The sequence below is a fragment of the Rhinolophus sinicus genome, linkage group LG06 (assembly GCF_036562045.2).
Source record: "Rhinolophus sinicus isolate RSC01 linkage group LG06, ASM3656204v1, whole genome shotgun sequence".
NCBI lineage: Eukaryota > Metazoa > Chordata > Mammalia > Chiroptera > Rhinolophidae > Rhinolophus > Rhinolophus sinicus.
This window is the reverse complement of record NC_133756.1, coordinates 11,016,775-11,035,025: the sequence shown is the minus strand read 5'-3', so window position 1 is coordinate 11,035,025 and position 18,251 is coordinate 11,016,775. Positions and strand designations below refer to the sequence as shown.

Sequence of the window (18,251 nt, the reverse complement as noted above, 5' to 3'; positions counted from 1 at the left end):
TTTCTCGACTTAGCTGCATTGGGGCATGCGCAGAGACACTGCGGGCGCAGGCTGGCTGCTCTGGCGGGTCCTCAAACTTGGATAGCTTTAGCTTTAAGTTTTCCTGCTGGTTTAAGGAAAGGAGCCAGCAGTCTCAAGGAGAGGAGACAAGATTCCGGCTCCGGAAGCCCGGGTCCGGCGAGGGGGAGACTGGGCTTCGGAATCCGCTGTCGGCAACCGCGGATTGTCCTAGCCCCAAAAGAGCCTCCTTCGAGGGATTGTCGGGAAACCTTTCCCGAGGTGGGAGACGAGGGCCCTGCTTTCCAAGAGCCCCTTAAAGGTAAGACAGGGCCTCGCACCAGAAGCTCCTGTCGGAAGGGATAGACAGCCCTACCTGAGGAATCCCTAGTTTAGTTGAAACTCATTGAGAACGGAAATAATTGCCACCCTTGATCCGGTACTTGTACCGACCTGGGACCCAAATACTGTTTTTTTGTTTTCCTCTGTTGTTGTTTTTTTTCAACAGAAGATGACTCAGGACCGACCATTGCTTGCTGTGCAGGAGGCCCTGAAGAAGTGCTTTCCCGTGGTGGAGGAGCAGCAGCGCCTGTGGCAGGCCTCTCTGAGGGACTGCCAGCCCCTCCTGGCCTCCCTCCGCAATTTGGCGGAGCAGCTGCAGGCGGCGCAGAATCTGCGGTTTGAGGATGTGCCGTCACTTCGGGCCTTCCCGGACTTAAAGGAGCGGCTGAGGCGCAAGCAGCTGGAGGCTGGTGACACTGTCCTGGACAAGCTGGGGGAGAAGTTGTAAGAGGCTCCATAGCCCTCTTTCTTGGCGGAATTTGGTTTTATTTTATTATTTTTTTAGAAAAGATTTTATTGGGGAAGGGGAACTGTATTTCCAGGGCCTTTTCCAAGTCAAGTTGTCCTTTCAGTCTTAGCTGTGGAGGGCGCAGCTCAGCTCCAGGTCCAGTTGCCATTGCTGGCTGCAGGGGGCACAGCCCACCATCCCTTGTGGGAGTTGAGGAGTCGAACTGGCAACCTTGTGGTGGAGAGCCCACTAACCCATGTGGGAATCGGACGGACAGCCTTTGGCATTAGGAGCATAGCGCTCCAACCTCCTGAGCCACCTGACCGGCCCCTCTTGGCGGAATTTTAAAACCGGGTGTTCCCTAAGTGGCTAGGATCAGTTAGGAGAGTGTTTTTCTCTTTACTGAGAGCATGGCATTTGGAGGTGTCTCAACCTTAATCCTTTGCATCCGTTGCAGTGGGACCTCTGTCAAAGAGCCATTTTTGGCATTTCCCTTGTCAGAGGCTAGGCATGGCAGTTGTAGACTTAGGAGAAGTTACTGAAGTGGAACAAAAAAGCAGTGGAGAAAGCTTATTAGTTCTCCTCCACATTTTTCTTTGGTAAAAAAACAGTGAGGCGCTATAGTTGACCGTTGAACAACAGGTGGGGGCGGGGAGAGGGTTAGCGGTGCCCCCCTCCCGCACAGTGGAAAATCCTGGTATAACTACAGTCTGCCTCCGCATGGCCCTGGTTGGGTATCCCTCCGTGGAACGCTGGAACAACTCGGGTTTGAACTATGAGGGTCAATTGAAAAATATCTCCCTGCAGAGTTCAAGCCCATGTTATTTAAGGGTCAACTGTATATGTAAACTTGGTGGATGCCAGAGCTAAGAGTTTTTACATACATGATCTCAGAAAACCTTCTCAACACCTCTGTGACTTAACCTCATTTAATCCCATTTTGCAGGTGAGGAAACAGGTTCAAGCAGGTTGCCTCTGGTCTCACAGCAAATAGCAAAGCTGGGATTCTACCCCTCGTGTGCCTGGCACCAAGGCCAGACCTCTTACCCGCTACTTTGTTCTGCTGTACACTAGTGTCTTTGGGCCCAGGGCCAGCTCATCGCTCAGCCCTTATGATGCCTAATATTAGACTCTCTGTCTTATAGAGATTATGGGTTAGAGGACAGAGATTATGAGGACAGAGAAAAGACAGGGCCCGTGTGGCCTCTCCTTGACCAGAACAAAAGACGGTTCTAGCGTATAGAGTCTGTGCCATAGACTAATAGGAAACTGTCAAAAATGGGGACCTTTATATTCAGTTGTAGGAAGTACATTTATTAATCACCAATGGAATGCTAAACACAGGGTTCTGGGACTACCACAATGAACCAGACTTAGTTCCTTAGTTGAGTAGAAGGGAGACATTCAGTGAACTGACTGAAATAGTGAACTTTTATTTTAATTAATTACATAGTTGTGTGTGGGTACTGGGCTCTTATTTTAAATCTATTTTTCAGTTGCGAGTTGTGGTCAAACATTTTGAAAGCCATAATTCTAAGCTAGGGAATGTCTTGCCTTTGGGGAAATTGTAGCCTTAGTCTTGGTGTCTGGGCCCCTTGGAGTCACCAGTGGAATAAGAAAGATACTAACTGTAAGCTAGGCACTTCCCTAAGCACTTTATATGCATTATTGCATTTAACCTTCACAGTAACCCTTTCCATTCATTCAACAAGTGTTCTATTGCCAGCCACAGTGTTCTAGGTACTTAGGATGTGCAGTAAGCAAAACAGGCTGTTTTTATACACGATTGTCAATAAGTAACTTTCCTATGATCCACAGTAGTCTGTGTGCATCGAGAGCCTAAACTGTACGTAATTTCAAGAACTTACTATGTTGGGCTAGGTAGCATGTGGATAGTACCTAGTTTGTTGCTTCAATTTCTTCTTGGTTATTCCTTTCCCATACGTGGTATGGGGCTGTGTGAGCAGTTGCTCCTTATATAGCTTATGGCAGCCCCAGAAAGGCCCGTTGGTCTTCACTTTCTTTGGCAGCTGGGCTCATCACACAGGTTTGAGAGCCATGTCACTTCTTCAGCTTCTCCATCTTTAAGTCAGTTTTTAAGTCTTGGGCCACTGTAACCAATCTCCATAGATGAATGAGTCTCGTTTGGAGGCAGTTTTTCCCACTGGGACATTTGGCACTATCTGGAGATGTTATTGATTGTTGCAACTTGGGGAGGATTGAGGGCATGGTTTGCTCCTGTCATCCAGTGGCTGGAGGCCCGGGAAGCTGCTAAACATCCTGCAGTGCAGAGGGCAGCCCCCACCGCAAAGAACCATGCGATCCAAATGTCAGTGTGCCAAGCCTGAGGAAACTTGCCTTCGCCTTGCTCATGAGGAGCCTAATGTCGGACTCCTTCCCTCAGAGCTGCCCTCCTCAAGGTGCGTGACACGGTCAGCAGCCACGTGGGAGAAGTGCTTCGGATCTATGAGCAGCACGCAGACACAATCGGCATTGACGCTGTCCTGCAGGCTTCAGGTGTGAGCCCCTCTGTGGCTGACATGTTGGAGTGGTTGCAAGACATTGAGAGACATTATCGAAGTTCGTATCCTTTGCACACACTTCAGATAGTGTCCAGAGCTGTTCCAGGAAGTCTTTTTAATTTCAAAATTCACAAGAGTACAAAACTGTAGAGTATGGCCTAGTTTTCTTCGGCTCCTGAACTTGGGTTCATCCTGCATTCCTGCGTACAATCATTCCTCAACTCATTTATTGAGTAGTTACTCCCTGCCAGACATTGTTCTAGGTGCTGGGAGATAGACAATAGAAAAGGAAAACAGAGGGGGTGGCTGGTTAGCTCAGTTGGTCAGAGCACGGTGCTAATAACACCAGGGTCACCGGTTCGATCCTTGTGTGGGCCACTGTGAGCTGTACCCTCCTTTAAAAAAAAGGATTAATAAAAATAAGATAACGATTTAAAAAAAATGGAAAACAGAATAAGTGTTATGTAGAAAAATAAAGCAGGGGAAGTGAGGGGTGAGGGTGAGGTTGTAATTTTAAATAGGGTGAGCAGGACAGGCCTCACAGAGAAAGCGACATTTGAGGAAAAACCTGATGAGTGTGAGGGAGAGAACCATATGCTATTTGGGGGAAGAGTGTTCCTGGCCGAAGAGACATCACATGCAAAGGCCCTGGGGTGCGAGTGTGCCTGATGTGTTCAGGAACTAGCAAGGCGGCCAGGGTGGCTAGAGCAGAGTGAAGATGGGGAGCCTAACAGGAGATGTGGTCAGGGAGACGGGGCTAGAGCATGTAGGCCTTAAAGGTCTTTGAAAGGATTTGGCTTTTACTGTGACTGAGACATAAAGCTATTAGAAAGTTCTAGCATAATCGAACCTACGTGTATTTTATTTTGTTTTTTTCATAGGAGGGCGCAACGCACAGTGGCCCATGTGGGGACTGAACTGGCAACCTTGGTTTTATGAGCACCGCGCTCTAACCAACTGAGCTAACCGGCCACCCCCTACGAGTATGTTTGTAACAGAATCACCCTGGCTGTGTTCTGAGGAAAGACTTGTGGGCGGTGTGGGCCAGATAGAAGCTGAAAGACCAGTTGGTTGGAGTCTGGCTTTTTTCTCAATTCTTGTCTGATACTCACATTTACCTGCTGGTTTAAGGTTCTACATTCATTTGAATAACTTCAAATCCAGTCTTTATTCTTGTCTCTAATTTTGATTTTCAGTTTCCTGGAGATACCTCTAACTGGATTGCTCACAGAAGTACAGAGTCAGGTTTACAATCAAACTCCTCTGTCTAGCCCTCACATTCAACTCCCTTTTCCATTAGTTGTAGAATCAACCCTGTCTAATCACCCAGTGTGGAAACTTAAGTAACAACTTCCCCCTTTCTCTCTCTCTCCCTCTCTCTCTCAACTTTTTTTATTGGGGAATATTGGGAACAGTGTGTTTCTCCAGGGCCCATCAGCTCCAAGTGGTTGTCCCTCAATCTAGTTGTGGAGGGCGCAGCTCAGCTCCAAGTCCAGTCGCCGTTTTTCAATCTTTAGTTGCAGGGGTTGCAGCCCACCATCCCATGCGGGAATTGAACCGGCAACCGTGCTGTTGAGAGCTCGCGCTCTAACCAGCTGAGCCATCCGCCCCCCCACCCTTCCCTCTCTTCTTTTTTCATTGCAGCATAGCAGCAGCGTGCACAGTAGGAGCTGTAACTGCAGCTAACGTTACTGAGCACTTTGCGCCACGTACTGTTCGGAGCATGTTTATACAGGCGCTTGTCAAGTCCTTTGATTCTGTTTCCCTGCTGCTTTTTGTACTTTCCTCTTCTATCCCCACTGCCTCGTCCAGTTTCTTACTCCTCACTTGGACGTTAATCACATGCAGCTTCTTGACAGGTTTCTCTGTCTCTAGCTTCTTTCCCTCTAAGCCATCCCCAGTGAGTGACCTCACTCCGTATACCTTCAGGAGGTTAAGTGCTGATCTTGTTGCTTGTATAGGAGTTTTGGGTAGCGTGTGTTGGGGGAGGGCAGGGTGCAGACGCCCCATCTTGGTCTGTAGTGTTCTTTGTGTTCTGGCTCAACTTGCCTTCTCAACCACCTTTCCTCCTACTCTACACGTTGTTCCATACCAGCCAGACTGGACGGTTTACTTGTCCCTGAATCCGTTCCAGGCTTCCCTACTTCTGTGCCTTTGCATATGCTTTTCCTCCGAGCTGGAACCTTCCTGCTACCCTCTAAACTGGATGAACTCATCCTCTGAACTTCCACTGAGTTTTATCTCACGTAGAGTCTTCCTTTTCAGTTTCTAGTTTTTTCCTCGTCGTGGTGAGCTCCTAGGTTGCAGGAGCAGTGTTCTGTCCCTCTGTCCGTGCAGCACAGAGCCACGTGAGTGAGGTGCTCAGTAAAGACAGGTAGCGTAGGCGGATCCTGCCACTGGAAAATGTCATGATAGCTGCACTTTCCCTTTTATGCCCCTGTAGCTCTCTTCAGGGTATTGTTTCCCTTCAGCGTCCTCCATTTTCTTTTTGAGCAGCCCTTAACTTCTAGGAAGGTACCTGAAGAGAAAGTACCTCCTGTCCTCAATCCACTGGGGAGACTTGCCGAACATCCAAGCTGTGCCCAAGGCCTGGGACCGGATTTCGGAGGATGAACACCAAGACCTCGTACAAGGTACTGGTTCTCACTCACTCCCCCATGTCTCCTCGCCTCCTTTCTTGCCGTGTCACTTCTTTGGAAGCTTTGTAGAGATGCCCTCCCAACGCCTCTGTAGCCTTTACCAGTCTGATGTTTTGTGTTCTCTGGAGAGGTGGTATGTCACAGTCTTTCTCTCTTCCTATTCCAGATACCCTATTGAATGTTTCCTTCTTCCTGGAAGAGTAAGGAAGCTGTGTGTTTATCTGGAGGCCAGGGGAACCCAGGTGAAGACTGATAGTGCTGCCCTCTGGTATTTGTAAAGAAATTTCAGTATCGCAACCTGACATGTTTGAAAAATCAGTGTGATGAGCCTAAGGACTGACTTTCGGGAGAATTGTGCTCGATGTTTCTGATGTTGGGGCTTCTCCCTGCCAGGTCATGGCTGAGGGTACATGGGCTGCCCGTCACCCTTTCCTAAGGCTCAGGGGAGTGGATGGAGGCAGAGAGAATGGAGGAAGAGCAGTGCAGAGGACCACAGGGGGCAGGAACAGCAGCCACAGAAGTGGGAGGGAAGGAAAGGACGGGGCTGGAGACTCGTGCCGCCCTTGGTGTCATGCAGCGCTCTGAGCCTAGTTGATACCAGGTCCTGGTTTTGTGTCAGTCCTCAACCACTTAAAGAAAGAGAAAGTGACTTTGATGATTTAAAGAAATAGGAGTGATGTGGATGGAAAACAGTAATTGTTTTCCAGTTGCCAGAGGTCCTTACCATTCAGCCCATTTTAGTTTCCAGAGCCTACCGCCAGGGGGAGGTGGTGCAGCAGGAAAGATTCGGAATGCTTTGTCCTTGAAGGTGCTCTCTCGTTGCTCTTAATATCTGAGAGTAAGTCACAGGATAATGGGTCTCCTAAAATCACAGGGGTTTTTTTGAACCAAAACTGGCAACTGATTTGCCACATTCCTCTGATCTTGGAGTAGCTGCGTGGGTGGGAGAACACTACCCCCGAGTCCGGTGATCAGGTTTGTGTTTCTGAGGCCTGGTGTCTTCATCTGTGAAATGGTCGTGGTACTTCCAGACCCACCGACTTCCTAGGCTGTTGTAAAAATCTGGGTCGTTGGGTGTAAAGGGGCTTAACAAAGAGTATAGATAATTTTCAAAATAAAAATGACCTTTTGTTTTCTTGTTACAAAAGTGATATATGCTTTTTAAAAACTCATAGGAAAATTTTTTAAAAATTTAATGTACAAAAGTACAAAACAAGCTCCATCAGAGAGATTTTTATATGTATCCTTTCAGTGTCCATATTCACAAATTAAAAAATATATATATGGTATCATTTATACATAGTGTTAAATGTCTTTTTCAAAAATATATAATTTGGCCATTTTTTCATATCAGTAAATGTAGACCACCACAATTATGTACCATCATATACATTATCATATTCCATTTTATGAATGTATTATATCTCACATTTTGCCTGTTTTCTCAGATCTCCACCTTTGCCTGCCTATAAAGACAATTCATCCTGATGGTAAAAAATTGAAGTATTAACAGAAAGTGAAAGTGTACATGGTCCACCTACCAGATAACTGTTTTTAACAATATGATATATATTCTTCTAGGAACTTTTTTTAAACTATCCTATTACTTGCATAATAATTGTAAATAAAACTTAACTCAAAAGACGTTTGGGTGTTAGGTCTTATGATGCATTCTGAGGACAGAGATGAAAGAGAGCTTTAGAAAGGTTTCTAGTTCAACCAGGGAAAGATTAAAACCAGTGTTTCTCAAGCTTTAATGCACATATAAGTCACTGGTATCTTGTTACAATTTAGATTCTGATTCCGTGGGTCTGGAGCGGGGCCCAGATTCTGCATGTCTGAGGTTCCAGATAATGTTGATGCTAATGATCCCAGGACCAGACGGAGTTGAAGAGATTTAAATTGTAATACAGTCATTAAAGTGTTGTGTTTGAGGTTAAAACAGAATGCTGTGGGAGAACAGAGGTGACAACTAGTACCTGCTCCTGAGAATACTTCGTAGTGACAGTGACAGCGACACCTGAGTTAGGCTTGAGGCTAATTTTACTTGGTTGCTAAGAGAGGAGTGTGGGGCGTTCCATGCACAGGGGACAGCTTTTGAGAAAGAATGGAAGGCAACATGTATCAAAAGTTTGTGTGCCAGGCATTGTGCTTATTGCTTTATACAAAATTCAAAGTGTACAAGAGCATATTCAATGAAAAGGTCTCCCCCAGTTACTCATTTCCATTTCCTGGAGGCAACCAATGTTAAATGTTTCTGGTGTAGTCTTCCAAAAATATTCTTTGCCTATGGAAGTGTAGTGCTGGGTATCCTCTAAGCTCGCCCCTGTGATCCCCCTCTAGTCGTATTCACGCCGTGTACGTCCCTTCCCCTTCAGTGTGGGCTGGACTTACAGACTTCCTTCTAGGGAAAAGAATACAACAGAAGTGATAGGATGTCACTTCTGAAACTAGGTTATGAAAAAAGACCTCCTGTGAGAGGCCGATGCCTGCCAACAACCACCTGAGTGAGCTTGGAGGTAGAGCCTCTCTTCCCCAGATGAACCTTCAGGTGAGACCACAGCCCCAGCTAACAAGTTGATTACAACCTCATGAGGACCTAAGCCAGACGCAACCAGCTAAGCTGTGCCCGGATTCCTGACCCATGGAAACACATAATAAATGTTTTAAGTCAGTAAGTTTTGGGGTAATCGATACTATTATACAACAAGCAACTATGTTTTTATGTGTTCCCCATAATTTTGTATGAATAGTAGCATACTGTATACCCAGTTTTGCCCTTGTTTTTTCTACGTACTATATCTTGGAGATCATTCTATGTAAATACATAAAGAGCGACCTTAATTTTTTCTAAACAGTTGCATAGTTTTCTGGGTATACCATAATTTATTTAGTCCCTTACTGACGGACATATAGGCTATTTCCAAAGTCTTACTATCTGTAGGTATCAGCAACCTTCCCTCAACTCCCACCTGCTCATGCTGCCTTTTTCCCTGGAATTTTTCAATTTGCTAATCCCACCCTACCCACTCACCCCCCAATAAAAAAAGAATTCTGTTGATATTTTTAGTGGAATCATTAAATTTAGAAACTAATTTTGGGAGACTCGTCATCGTGGGAGTCCTTCTAGCCCTCCTCCAAGCATGCCACTGGCTTGTGGGTTGAGATGTCAAATGTGAGTTCTTTTCTGTTCCCTCAGTTGGGGAAATAGACTCTTTGTGTTCAGAACCCCCTTCCTTGTCCATGAGACAATCTGTTGGGATGAATGAGGAATTTGGGTTTCTTTCTTTTTCCTGTCTCTTTCCATCCACATTTAGAAATCAATCACAAGAGTCTTCTGCCAGGCAGAGGAGGGGTTTTTCAAACCCAGTGGGATCCTAGGCTCTGGAGAGGACTTGCCCCTGCCCAGCGTCTGGGCTTTTTGGTGGTTATATTATGTCGGACTCGAATCAGGCTGGTAGGGGCCAGGCGCCATCTGCAACTTGTTCCAGCTCTGGGTGGTTTATAATTTCTTCTCCCTTCGAGAAGGTAGGGAGAGTGCACAACTGGGGACGCAGGTTCAGGGGTGCGGGGAAAGAACCAGTGCACTGCTAATCAACGCAGGGAAAACCTTGCTGAACTGCAAATGACCAGACGTGGGTTCAAGTCTCATCACAGCCTCTTACTAGCCAAGTGATCTGGGGTAAGTCATTTCTTCTCTGTTTCAGTTTCTTCATCTGTAGAATGGACAGGGTGATATATGTCCTTACAGGGTTATAAGTTTGAAGTGAGAGGAGGTATGTGAGGGCTTTGGGGAAATTTATAAACATTTAAGGGGTTGAAATTCACTTGAGATTTATTAGTCACCTAAATGTATAGCTCTGTGCTGTGAAACAAGTATGCCTTGAGAGACATAGTTTTCGAAGTGTCCACAGCGTGTCAGTGACAGTGCCAGAATTTGCACCAGGGTTTTCTTGGTTCTGGTGAAAGGGGTCTTTCCCTTACATCACTGTTTCCTCTCTGCCGTAGAAAGCAAAAGCATCCCTAACACCTACTCAGCAGTGACAAGAGTTGGGTTTCCTGAATACCCAGCCCTGCTTAGAACATGATTCTTCCAAACAGCAGAAATAAGTGCAGCCCTCATCTGGCTTGGCAGTGGCACAGGAGGCAGCCAAGGTTCTCTCAGGGCAGCTGCAACCTTGCCAGTTAATCTCCCTTCTGATCCCATAGCCAGGAGGGCTGGAGTGAGTCCTGGGGCTGTGTGCCAGAGTCTTACACTTTTGCCCTTAATGCCAGGTGCTAGGAGGAGAAAGCCAGTCCTTAAGGAATGATGGGTGGGGGTGGGGAGGCTGCCCCTTCCAGGCACTCTCCCTCCTCCCCATCATTCCTGGAAGGCTCCTTCTTGGTTTCTACAAAGTGCAAAGGAAAGTCATTTTTTCCAAGACTAGTACCTGGTACAGCATATTAGGGCCCCAGCTGCAGAGGTTCTGATCCAATATATGTAGGGAGGGTCTAGGTATCTGCTGTCTTATCAAGTACCCCTCATTCTGTTGTAGGGTCATTCTTTAAGAGATAATCTTAATCCCGAGAAAAAGCAGGGGGGAGAGAGAGAGAGAGCACGAGCGAGCACCGGGTAGAGTAGTCACCGATTGCCCTTTGGGGAAGAAACTAGCCTTACTGTCCTCATAGTACCCCTTTTTCCCCTTTTCTTGCTTCCCAGCACCCAGCTCATCTTCAATTCCAGCAGGCACCTCAGCCCTGTCCTCCGCACCCCTCATGCTGCGTGCAATAGGGTAGTAGGAACGTCCGTGGTATGTTGCCTGACAGCCTGCCACAGCCACATTGACTCAGAGGCCTCCCTGTGTGCCCAGCACACAACCGATTACCGGTGATTCAAAGATCAATAAGAGAAGCACACAGTTTAGTAGGCCGGGCAGATTCATACGCCTGTTGTGAGAAATGCTGTCATAAAACGCGCAGGGAATGCCATGGAGAATGACTGATGGTTTTTGTGGGAGGCAAGAAAGGGAAATGTAAGAGCGGATCCCCAGCAACTTGACTCCAGCGAGCATCTTCCCTCTGGTCTCTAAGGGAGTAAGTGACGGGGGAGGGGGTCAGCATGGTCCCTTGGCCATCATGTGAGCAGGGAGCAATGCTCTGCGCTCAGGCGCTTGTCTTCCCCATTCAGACGTGCGCAGTAGTCCTTAATTCTCAGAGAGCCCAGACTAATAAATCCACTATTCAATCGCAATCCCCACAGCGCGTTTATAGGCAGCAGCTGACTTTTATCAGCTAGTTTGTTCTTTCATATAAGGATTTTATGAGGGTCTCCTGAGCTGGCTCCTAACGTGATGAAACGTCTGCAAAACTTTAACCATAAATCCCCGACACCTGCCAAGCAGGGGGTGCTGTTTTCCAGGCACATTTTGTCCAGCTGGCGGCTCTGTCCCCTTGCCCAGTTTGCATTTTTGCACTTGTCTCTTTAAACTTGGATTTGTTTTTTAGCTCTGTGCGGCCTCTTTAAAGGCAACTGAAAAATGAGGGGTAGGAAAAAGGAACTAGAAAGTTACGTCTGTACTAAAAATTACCCCTGGCTTATGTTGCTCTGAAAGTTGGTTTTGATCCCTCTGGTGGAAGGGAGACATCAGGCTTCCCAGCCGCACGAACCCCCGCGTAGGGCACTGGAGGACCATGCCAGCCGAGCCCGTTATTAATACTTTGATTCTTTTCTGAGCCATCACATTTGGTACTTGCCAAAGGCCCCTATCCTTGGTTGTCAGTTCTGTAAATTAACGAAACAGCTCCAGAGGCCTTTTTCCCAGATGGTCTCCAAGCATTTCCCAGCATTTCCAGCTCCCCCAAGATGGAGATGAAATTATGAAATTTAAATGCCATCCCTCCTCCAAATAAGGCAAGACCTGGATTCTCTGAGGATGCTGGTTGGCTGAGGTAGCTCGGTTACTTGGGAAAGCTATAAACACCTCGGTGGAGCATGCTGTCCGTCTAGGAAATGTTGTGTCCAGAATTATTCACTTAGGTGTTTATAGGGTCTCTTTATTTTGGTCAGGAGGCCACTAGGATGGAAGACGACCCCTGTTGCTGCCCTTCACGTGGCCTCATCCTTTGCTCACTTTCCCTAGACCCTACTTCAGGATGGCTTCATGGGCCTGTGACCTGTACTTACCAGGGTCCCCTCCACCCCGCCCCAGTTTGGCTTAATGCTCTGCTGTCACCCTATTGAAACTTTTAATAGTTTTTGAACAAGAGGCCAGATTTTCATTTTGCGCTGGGCCCTGCAAACGGCGTCACTGGCCCTGCCCCACTTCCTTCTGCAATGCAGGTAGCTGCCCCAGAGCTGTGGACGACCCTCTCTCCTCCCAAGTCCAAGTCCAAGCCTGCGCAGAACAGCTTACTTACCTGTTAATGAGGAATGTGGCCTTGCCCCACTCCCAAAGGCTCCTATTACCCCGTCTTCTGGTTACAGCCAATCCCTGTCTCGTGACAGTATCTCTAACCGCCCTAAAGAGGTGCCTCCCAATCCCAACTCATTAAGTGTCGCGTCACCTGCTCCTGGCCCCTTACCACCTTTCAGCAAAGACTTGTAGTTAAGCCCACTCCACCAGGACGAAGGTGCCAGCTCCTCTAGGAGCTGGGCCTGCTGATGGAAGTGACACAGGACACAAGCAGACTCCCACCCAATGACGAGGAGCCCCAAGCCAAGCGAGGCAGAGCATCCCCCCTCCCTGCTCCAGCCCCGCCCAGCGCGGGTTCCCAGACCCACTGGGCATTGCTACACCAGAGGAAACGGTGGTTGCTCTCCCAGCCAAACCCTAGGACTGTGGCGACAACCCCATCTGGGCCCAGCCACCACATCAAGGACAGGGCTCCACCCTCCTCTCCACAAGCCCTCCCACCTCAGGCTTCTCTGCCTCTCTTTCCCAGAGAACCCAGGGTGTAACCTCTGCCTGGGGCCAGGGTCAGTCATGGCCTCTGTGGCTGCTGCCTTGCAGTGAAGAAGGTTCTGGACAGGGAGTTGGGACATCTGTCACTCATCCCCGCAGGACCTGAGCAGGTGACTTGACCTCTCTGGACCCATGTCTTCATTGAAAAAACAAAAACAAAGTGGGGTGGTAGATAAAAGTTTCAACTTCATTGGGCCGCTGCCGACGTGAAATGGGCTAATACACATGAAAGAACTTTGAAGTCGCATCATACAAATTGAAGTAATTTTCCTCCGAGAAGCAGCAGGCTGTAATGGAAAGAAGGTTTTGGGAGCCTCTGAGAATAATACTATACTTACGATTTATTGAGCAGTTTCTCTGCTTCAGGCTTATGTCTAGTGCTTTTATATCCGGTCCAACAACCCTGTGAGGCAGGTACTATTTCCCGGGTTTTACAGATAAGGAGCCGGATTTAGGAAGGTCAAGTGACTTCTCCCTGGTCACATCGTTGGTCTGAGATTTCAGTAGTTGATGACCTCTAGCATTCCAGCCTGCTGCATAGTCGTCTGAGACAGAGCTGGCAGGTGTCCTTACTCAAGTCATCTAAACCTGTCTGTGCCTCTTTCCTCCCCTTGCAACGGAGACCATTATCTCCCTCTGACAACCGCTGGGATGCAAGAGCCCATGTACAGAGAGTAGGGTTTCCGGGTGAAATTCCCGCCCATTCTCGGGAATTTTTTTCGCTTTCCCATTCTGGAATCCTGAGAAAAGTTGGCTGGGAAATCAGGAAAATCGGCTCTTTGAACCCAGTAATACCCACAATGGGAAATAAATGTACTACTCACAATGTATCTATTAGACATTTTTCCTATTTATCGCTAGGGTTTCTGGGTGGGAATTCCCACCCATTCTTGGGAATTTTTTTTGCTTTTCTGTTCCCGAATCCCAAGAAAAGTTGCTCAGGAAATCGGGAAAATCGGCTCCTTGAACCCAGGTGGTTGATAGTATTGGCTGTCATTTTGTGGAAATGCTTCATCGTGGAGAACAGAAAACAGTTTGTATCTTGGGATATGGGAATGGGAAAGCGAAAAAACTTCCTGAGAACAGGTGGGAATTCCCGCCCGGAAACCCTACCGGAGAGTACCTGGCATAGTGCAGGGCGCATTTTCTCTCCGTCGCAGCCCTAACCTCAGGAGCTGCTTTGGGGGGGTTGGTGGCTGACTCCAGCCTTTGTGGGGAACCAGTGGTTCCCAGAACAGTGATTCCCTGAAGCAGGCAGAGGTTCTGGTGACCCCTCAGTGAGGAAAGCCTTGCTCATCGTGTAAGGTGTGTCATTTCCTGGAGACACTTGGCTGCACTTCAGAGGCAAGGCCAGCAGCTGTGATCCTCCCTCCTGCCCGGGGCAATCTGGGGACCTGTCTCATTTCTATCTCTATCCACTGGAATCATCATCCTTCTCCAGGCGTCGCCAAAGCACCAGAATTCCACACCATTGCATGGGGGGAGAATGCAGCCACACAGCAATCCCTGCAGATGTGTGTGAGGATAACCAGCACCAACTATGTAGGCTGCAGAGCCCATTGCCTTGGTCCAAGGATCTGAGGAGGGCACTTCTCTTCCATGAAGGACTTCAGCCTGATAGCTTCCCCCACCAGTCGCTCCTAGGCCTGGCAGCCTGACCCAGCACAGGACAGGCAAGACCTCGAGTTGCCAGGGTTTACACCCTACATAATTTTCACCCAGTGGGGAATAAACAGCTCTCCATCAGTGAGGATTTACGAATTTAGACCAGTGGTTCTTATTCTTGGCTGCAATTGGAGTCACTTGGGGAGCTTTATAAAGCACTGACACCTGTGTCCACCCCAAGATTCTGATTTAATTGGCTGAGATGCAGGAAGTTTAAAAACACATCCTTCCCCACCCCCCATGACTTTACGATGCAGCAAAGGCTGAGAACAACTGCTTTTATACAACTCATTCATTTAAGAATCTTTTCTTGAGTGTCTACTGTGTGTCAGGTGCTATGTTTGGCTCTAAGGTGAACAGACAGGTCTGAATCTCTACCCACATGGTGTTTGCATTCCAGTGCGGAAAGACAAAATAAGCAAGATGGATAATTTCAGATGGTAATAAGTGCTATAAAGAACATGGACGTAGTAACAGGAAAGAATGACTTGGGGAGGGGGTAAAGGGCAGAGAGGGCTTTCTGAGGAGGTGACATTTGCACTGAGACCTAAATGAAGTGAAAGAGAGAGACACATGTCCTCTGGCACAGCCGTTGTCAAAGTGTGGCCTGGGGACTCAGACCCTTTCAGGGTGTCTGCCAGGTGAAACATTTACTAAGACGCTATATGCCTTTTCTACTCTCATTCTCTCTCAAGTGTACAGGGAGGTTTGAGATGCCCCGTGAAGTGTAATGATATCAGCTAACAGGGCATGGACTTGTGTATTCTAGTGTTTTAAAACATTCTCAGATTGAATTTCTATTGTGGCGATAGCTATAACCCACATGAACACAAACAGAAACACGTCGGGATCCTCAGTTTCTGAGCATGAAGTAGAGTCATGGGATCAAAGAGTTTGAAAACTGCTGATCTGGTGGAAGAGCCCTCCAGAGCGTCCTGAGGTGGGAACAACTCGGTGTGTTCAGAAAAGAGCAGGAAGGCAAAGGGACCGGAGTGAAGAGGGAAAGGGGTCGGTGGCAGATGAAGTCGGAGGGGAGGCAGAGACCAGGCATGCGTGGATCTGGAGGGAGGACTCATTCAGGCTCAGGAGGACCCGAAGGCTGTCCAGGTGTGCGATAAAACGACCGAGCCAGAGTGCCAGCAGTGGAGATGGAGAAAAGTCGATTCCAATGATATTTGGAAGGTGGAATCAAGAGGATCTTGTGATGAATTGAATACAGGGAGTAAGGGAGGATGGGTCCAGGTTGCTGGCCATTCCCAAAGTAGGGGACACAGGAGCTGATGAGTTTTAGGGTAGGACGTGGCAGACAGAATATTAGAAGTGTCAGGGGACATCCAACTTCTGAAATAGATGGGTTTGGACGTCCCTAGTGGAGTCAGGGCTACAGTGATAATCAAAGCTTTGGGAGAATATGTACGGAGAGAAGAAAGGGCCTCTGAGGCACTTTGCTGGGGAATCGCAACTTGGGCGAGTGGGTGTCAGAGAGGGTCAGAGGAGATCCAGGAGGTCCTGGGGGCCAGGAGCCAAGGAAGGAGACAGTTTTAAGAAGGAAGGTCTGGGCTGGTCAGGGTCATGTAGGATGAGGACGCTGTAAGAAGCGTTTCTTGAGTTGGGGGCAACACTAATTTGCACTGGGCTGAGGGTGAAAAGAGATGAGGACGTGCACGTCATGCGTGCAGAAAGACTTCCAAAAGGGAAAGGGAGAGAGTAACTTAAAGGAGGTGTAAAGGGGGTCTTTTAGGATGGGGAGATAGGAACCTTTTGTGTAGGCTGAGAGGGGATGGCTGATGGCACCAAGTCCCAGAGCACAGGTGAGAAACCGGCTTAGGACCAGGGGAGGGAAGGACGGAAGCAGTTACAGTGAGTTTGAGGGGAGGGTTGGAAGTGGAGGGGGTGGCATCTAGATGGCAGGTAGGCATGGTGGGTTGCTGAAGGAGGAGCAGGCAGGTGAAGGCCTGAAGAGAGAGGGGAAGATTTGGACGGCCGCTATGATGCTGGGTGAGGAAACTGCCAGACTCAGTGGGAAGCCTGGGCTTAGGACTTCTCTGTCCTTGCACCTAGCGTGGACCTGGAGGGCCCAGAAGACACCAAATGGACTGGTTCTAGGCAGTGATTCCCCTCAAAGATCTGTGCCTTCTCCATATTGGGAGGAAATGGAATTGGGGTGGGGATTAACATTCTGATTGATGTAGGAAAAAAGAAGAGAACCCCTCAACAAAAGTTCAGAAGGCAGCAGGACCATAACTTGGAGGTCCTGGTTGTCTGGCTCCGGCCCCCTTGGACAGCCACGCCTGCGGAGCCTCCCCTCCTTCCCGCGTGGCGCTCTCCCTCCCACCAGCCATTCAGGCTCCTCCGCCTCGACTCCTCCCTCTTATCTGCGGCCTCATTCCACTCCCCTCCTTCTGTGCTCCAGCAGTCCCCGAGGGTGGCAATGTCCACACCTCTCAGATCTGTCCTTTCTTCTTTCTCACGGCCGGCACTATTGCTGGCCTTTGCCCCCAGTCTCTCTCCTCCTGGTTCATTCTGTGCCAAGAGGATCGATCTAAAATATAAATCTAACCCTACTGTCCTCTTACTCCTGTCCTGTCAAAGATCCCCAGAGTTTCTAGGTAGCAACCCAAACTCTCGTGCCTTCCTCCCTTCCTCACCTGGGGGGGTTCTAGTCCCCTTTCGTGGTTTAGTTGAAAGCTCACCTCCTCTGTGAAGTCGGCCCTGTCCCCCCATGTTGTCACCTCCTTCCTCTGCGTCCCCCTAGTATCATGTCCTCCAGTAGGTCAGCCCATCCCACCTTGTGTAACTGACTATTAATACATCTGCTTCCTTTCCTTTGACTGTGTGTTCCTCCAGGCCAGGGCCCAGGTCTGACCCTCTGTTATGGCCCAACAAGGAACAGAGTTTGGAGTCTCATGGGTGCTGAAATGAATCAATCAATCAATTCGTGTTTTCATGCATCTTGCGTCATCAGTGTGGGAACCACTGCTATAGCATCTTTATTTAAAAATGTGTGATCCGGTTGTATACGATCCAAAAATGCATAGGGGTTCAAAGACCCAGGGAAGGGGACTTTGCAGCACACGTGGAAGAGGACTCTGGCCCTGGGGAGTGTGCAGAGGACCACTGGCACCTTGCACCAAGGTGCCCCTGCAGAAGCCCTTCCCAAGGCCGTTAGCCAGGACCCCTGGGGAGTCCCATCCTGACAGCAGGGCCCCAGTGGTCCCCGATGGCCAGGAGACCCAAAAGAGGTAGCAATCACTCCTCAGCTCAGGCTGGCACAGGTCTGCCCTGCCTGGAGGCAGGGGGCTGCATGGAATGAATCCTGCTCCAAGAGGCCCTGGCTCCCCACGCCTGCGTGACAGCCCGGACAGTTAAAATGGCTGTGCATAGTCACATCTGCAGGTAATTTCTGCATCCATCTGCATTGAAACGGATCTCATTCAATTAATTAGAACAACACCCTTTGTCCCAGCGCCATCTTTCAGGCGGGAGGGGCCCCTGGCTCTCCTGGGGAGCACGTTGCTCAGGCTCTGTGATGGAATCCACTGTCTCCTAGCTGGCTCTAATTGCATTAGGAGCAACCATGAGGTCAGTGGGCATGCTCGTAATGGGCAGCCTGGCCTCCAGCCGCCTGGGTGCGTGCTCAAGGAGCTCCCAGGCCCTGCTGCCTGACATTTGCAATCGTTTAATGGGAATAAGTTCC

General features: G+C 48.7%; 1 protein-coding gene across 5 annotated transcripts; it reads left to right on the top strand.

Annotated features, from left to right (window-relative positions):
* Positions 1 to 26: 26 nt before the first annotated feature.
* On the top strand, positions 27 to 9,009 carry AIRIM (AFG2 interacting ribosome maturation factor). Of its 5 annotated transcripts, none has more exons than XM_019726566.2 (6): positions 31 to 319; positions 506 to 783; positions 3,192 to 3,371; positions 5,824 to 5,942; positions 6,115 to 6,190; positions 7,397 to 9,009. In XM_019726566.2, exons 2-5 carry the CDS (start codon positions 509 to 511, stop codon positions 6,150 to 6,152), a joined length of 612 nt encoding a protein of 203 aa, XP_019582125.2. In that variant the 5' UTR covers positions 31 to 319; positions 506 to 508; the 3' UTR covers positions 6,153 to 6,190; positions 7,397 to 9,009. The 5 variants fall into 5 exon arrangements, 4 of the variants coding, with proteins under 4 accessions (XP_074190513.1, XP_019582125.2, XP_019582124.2 ...); XR_012497148.1 differs by having other exon boundaries at positions 35 to 319; positions 5,820 to 5,942; XM_019726565.2 differs by having other exon boundaries at positions 6,115 to 9,009.
* The last annotated feature ends 9,242 nt before the right edge of the window (positions 9,010 to 18,251 follow it).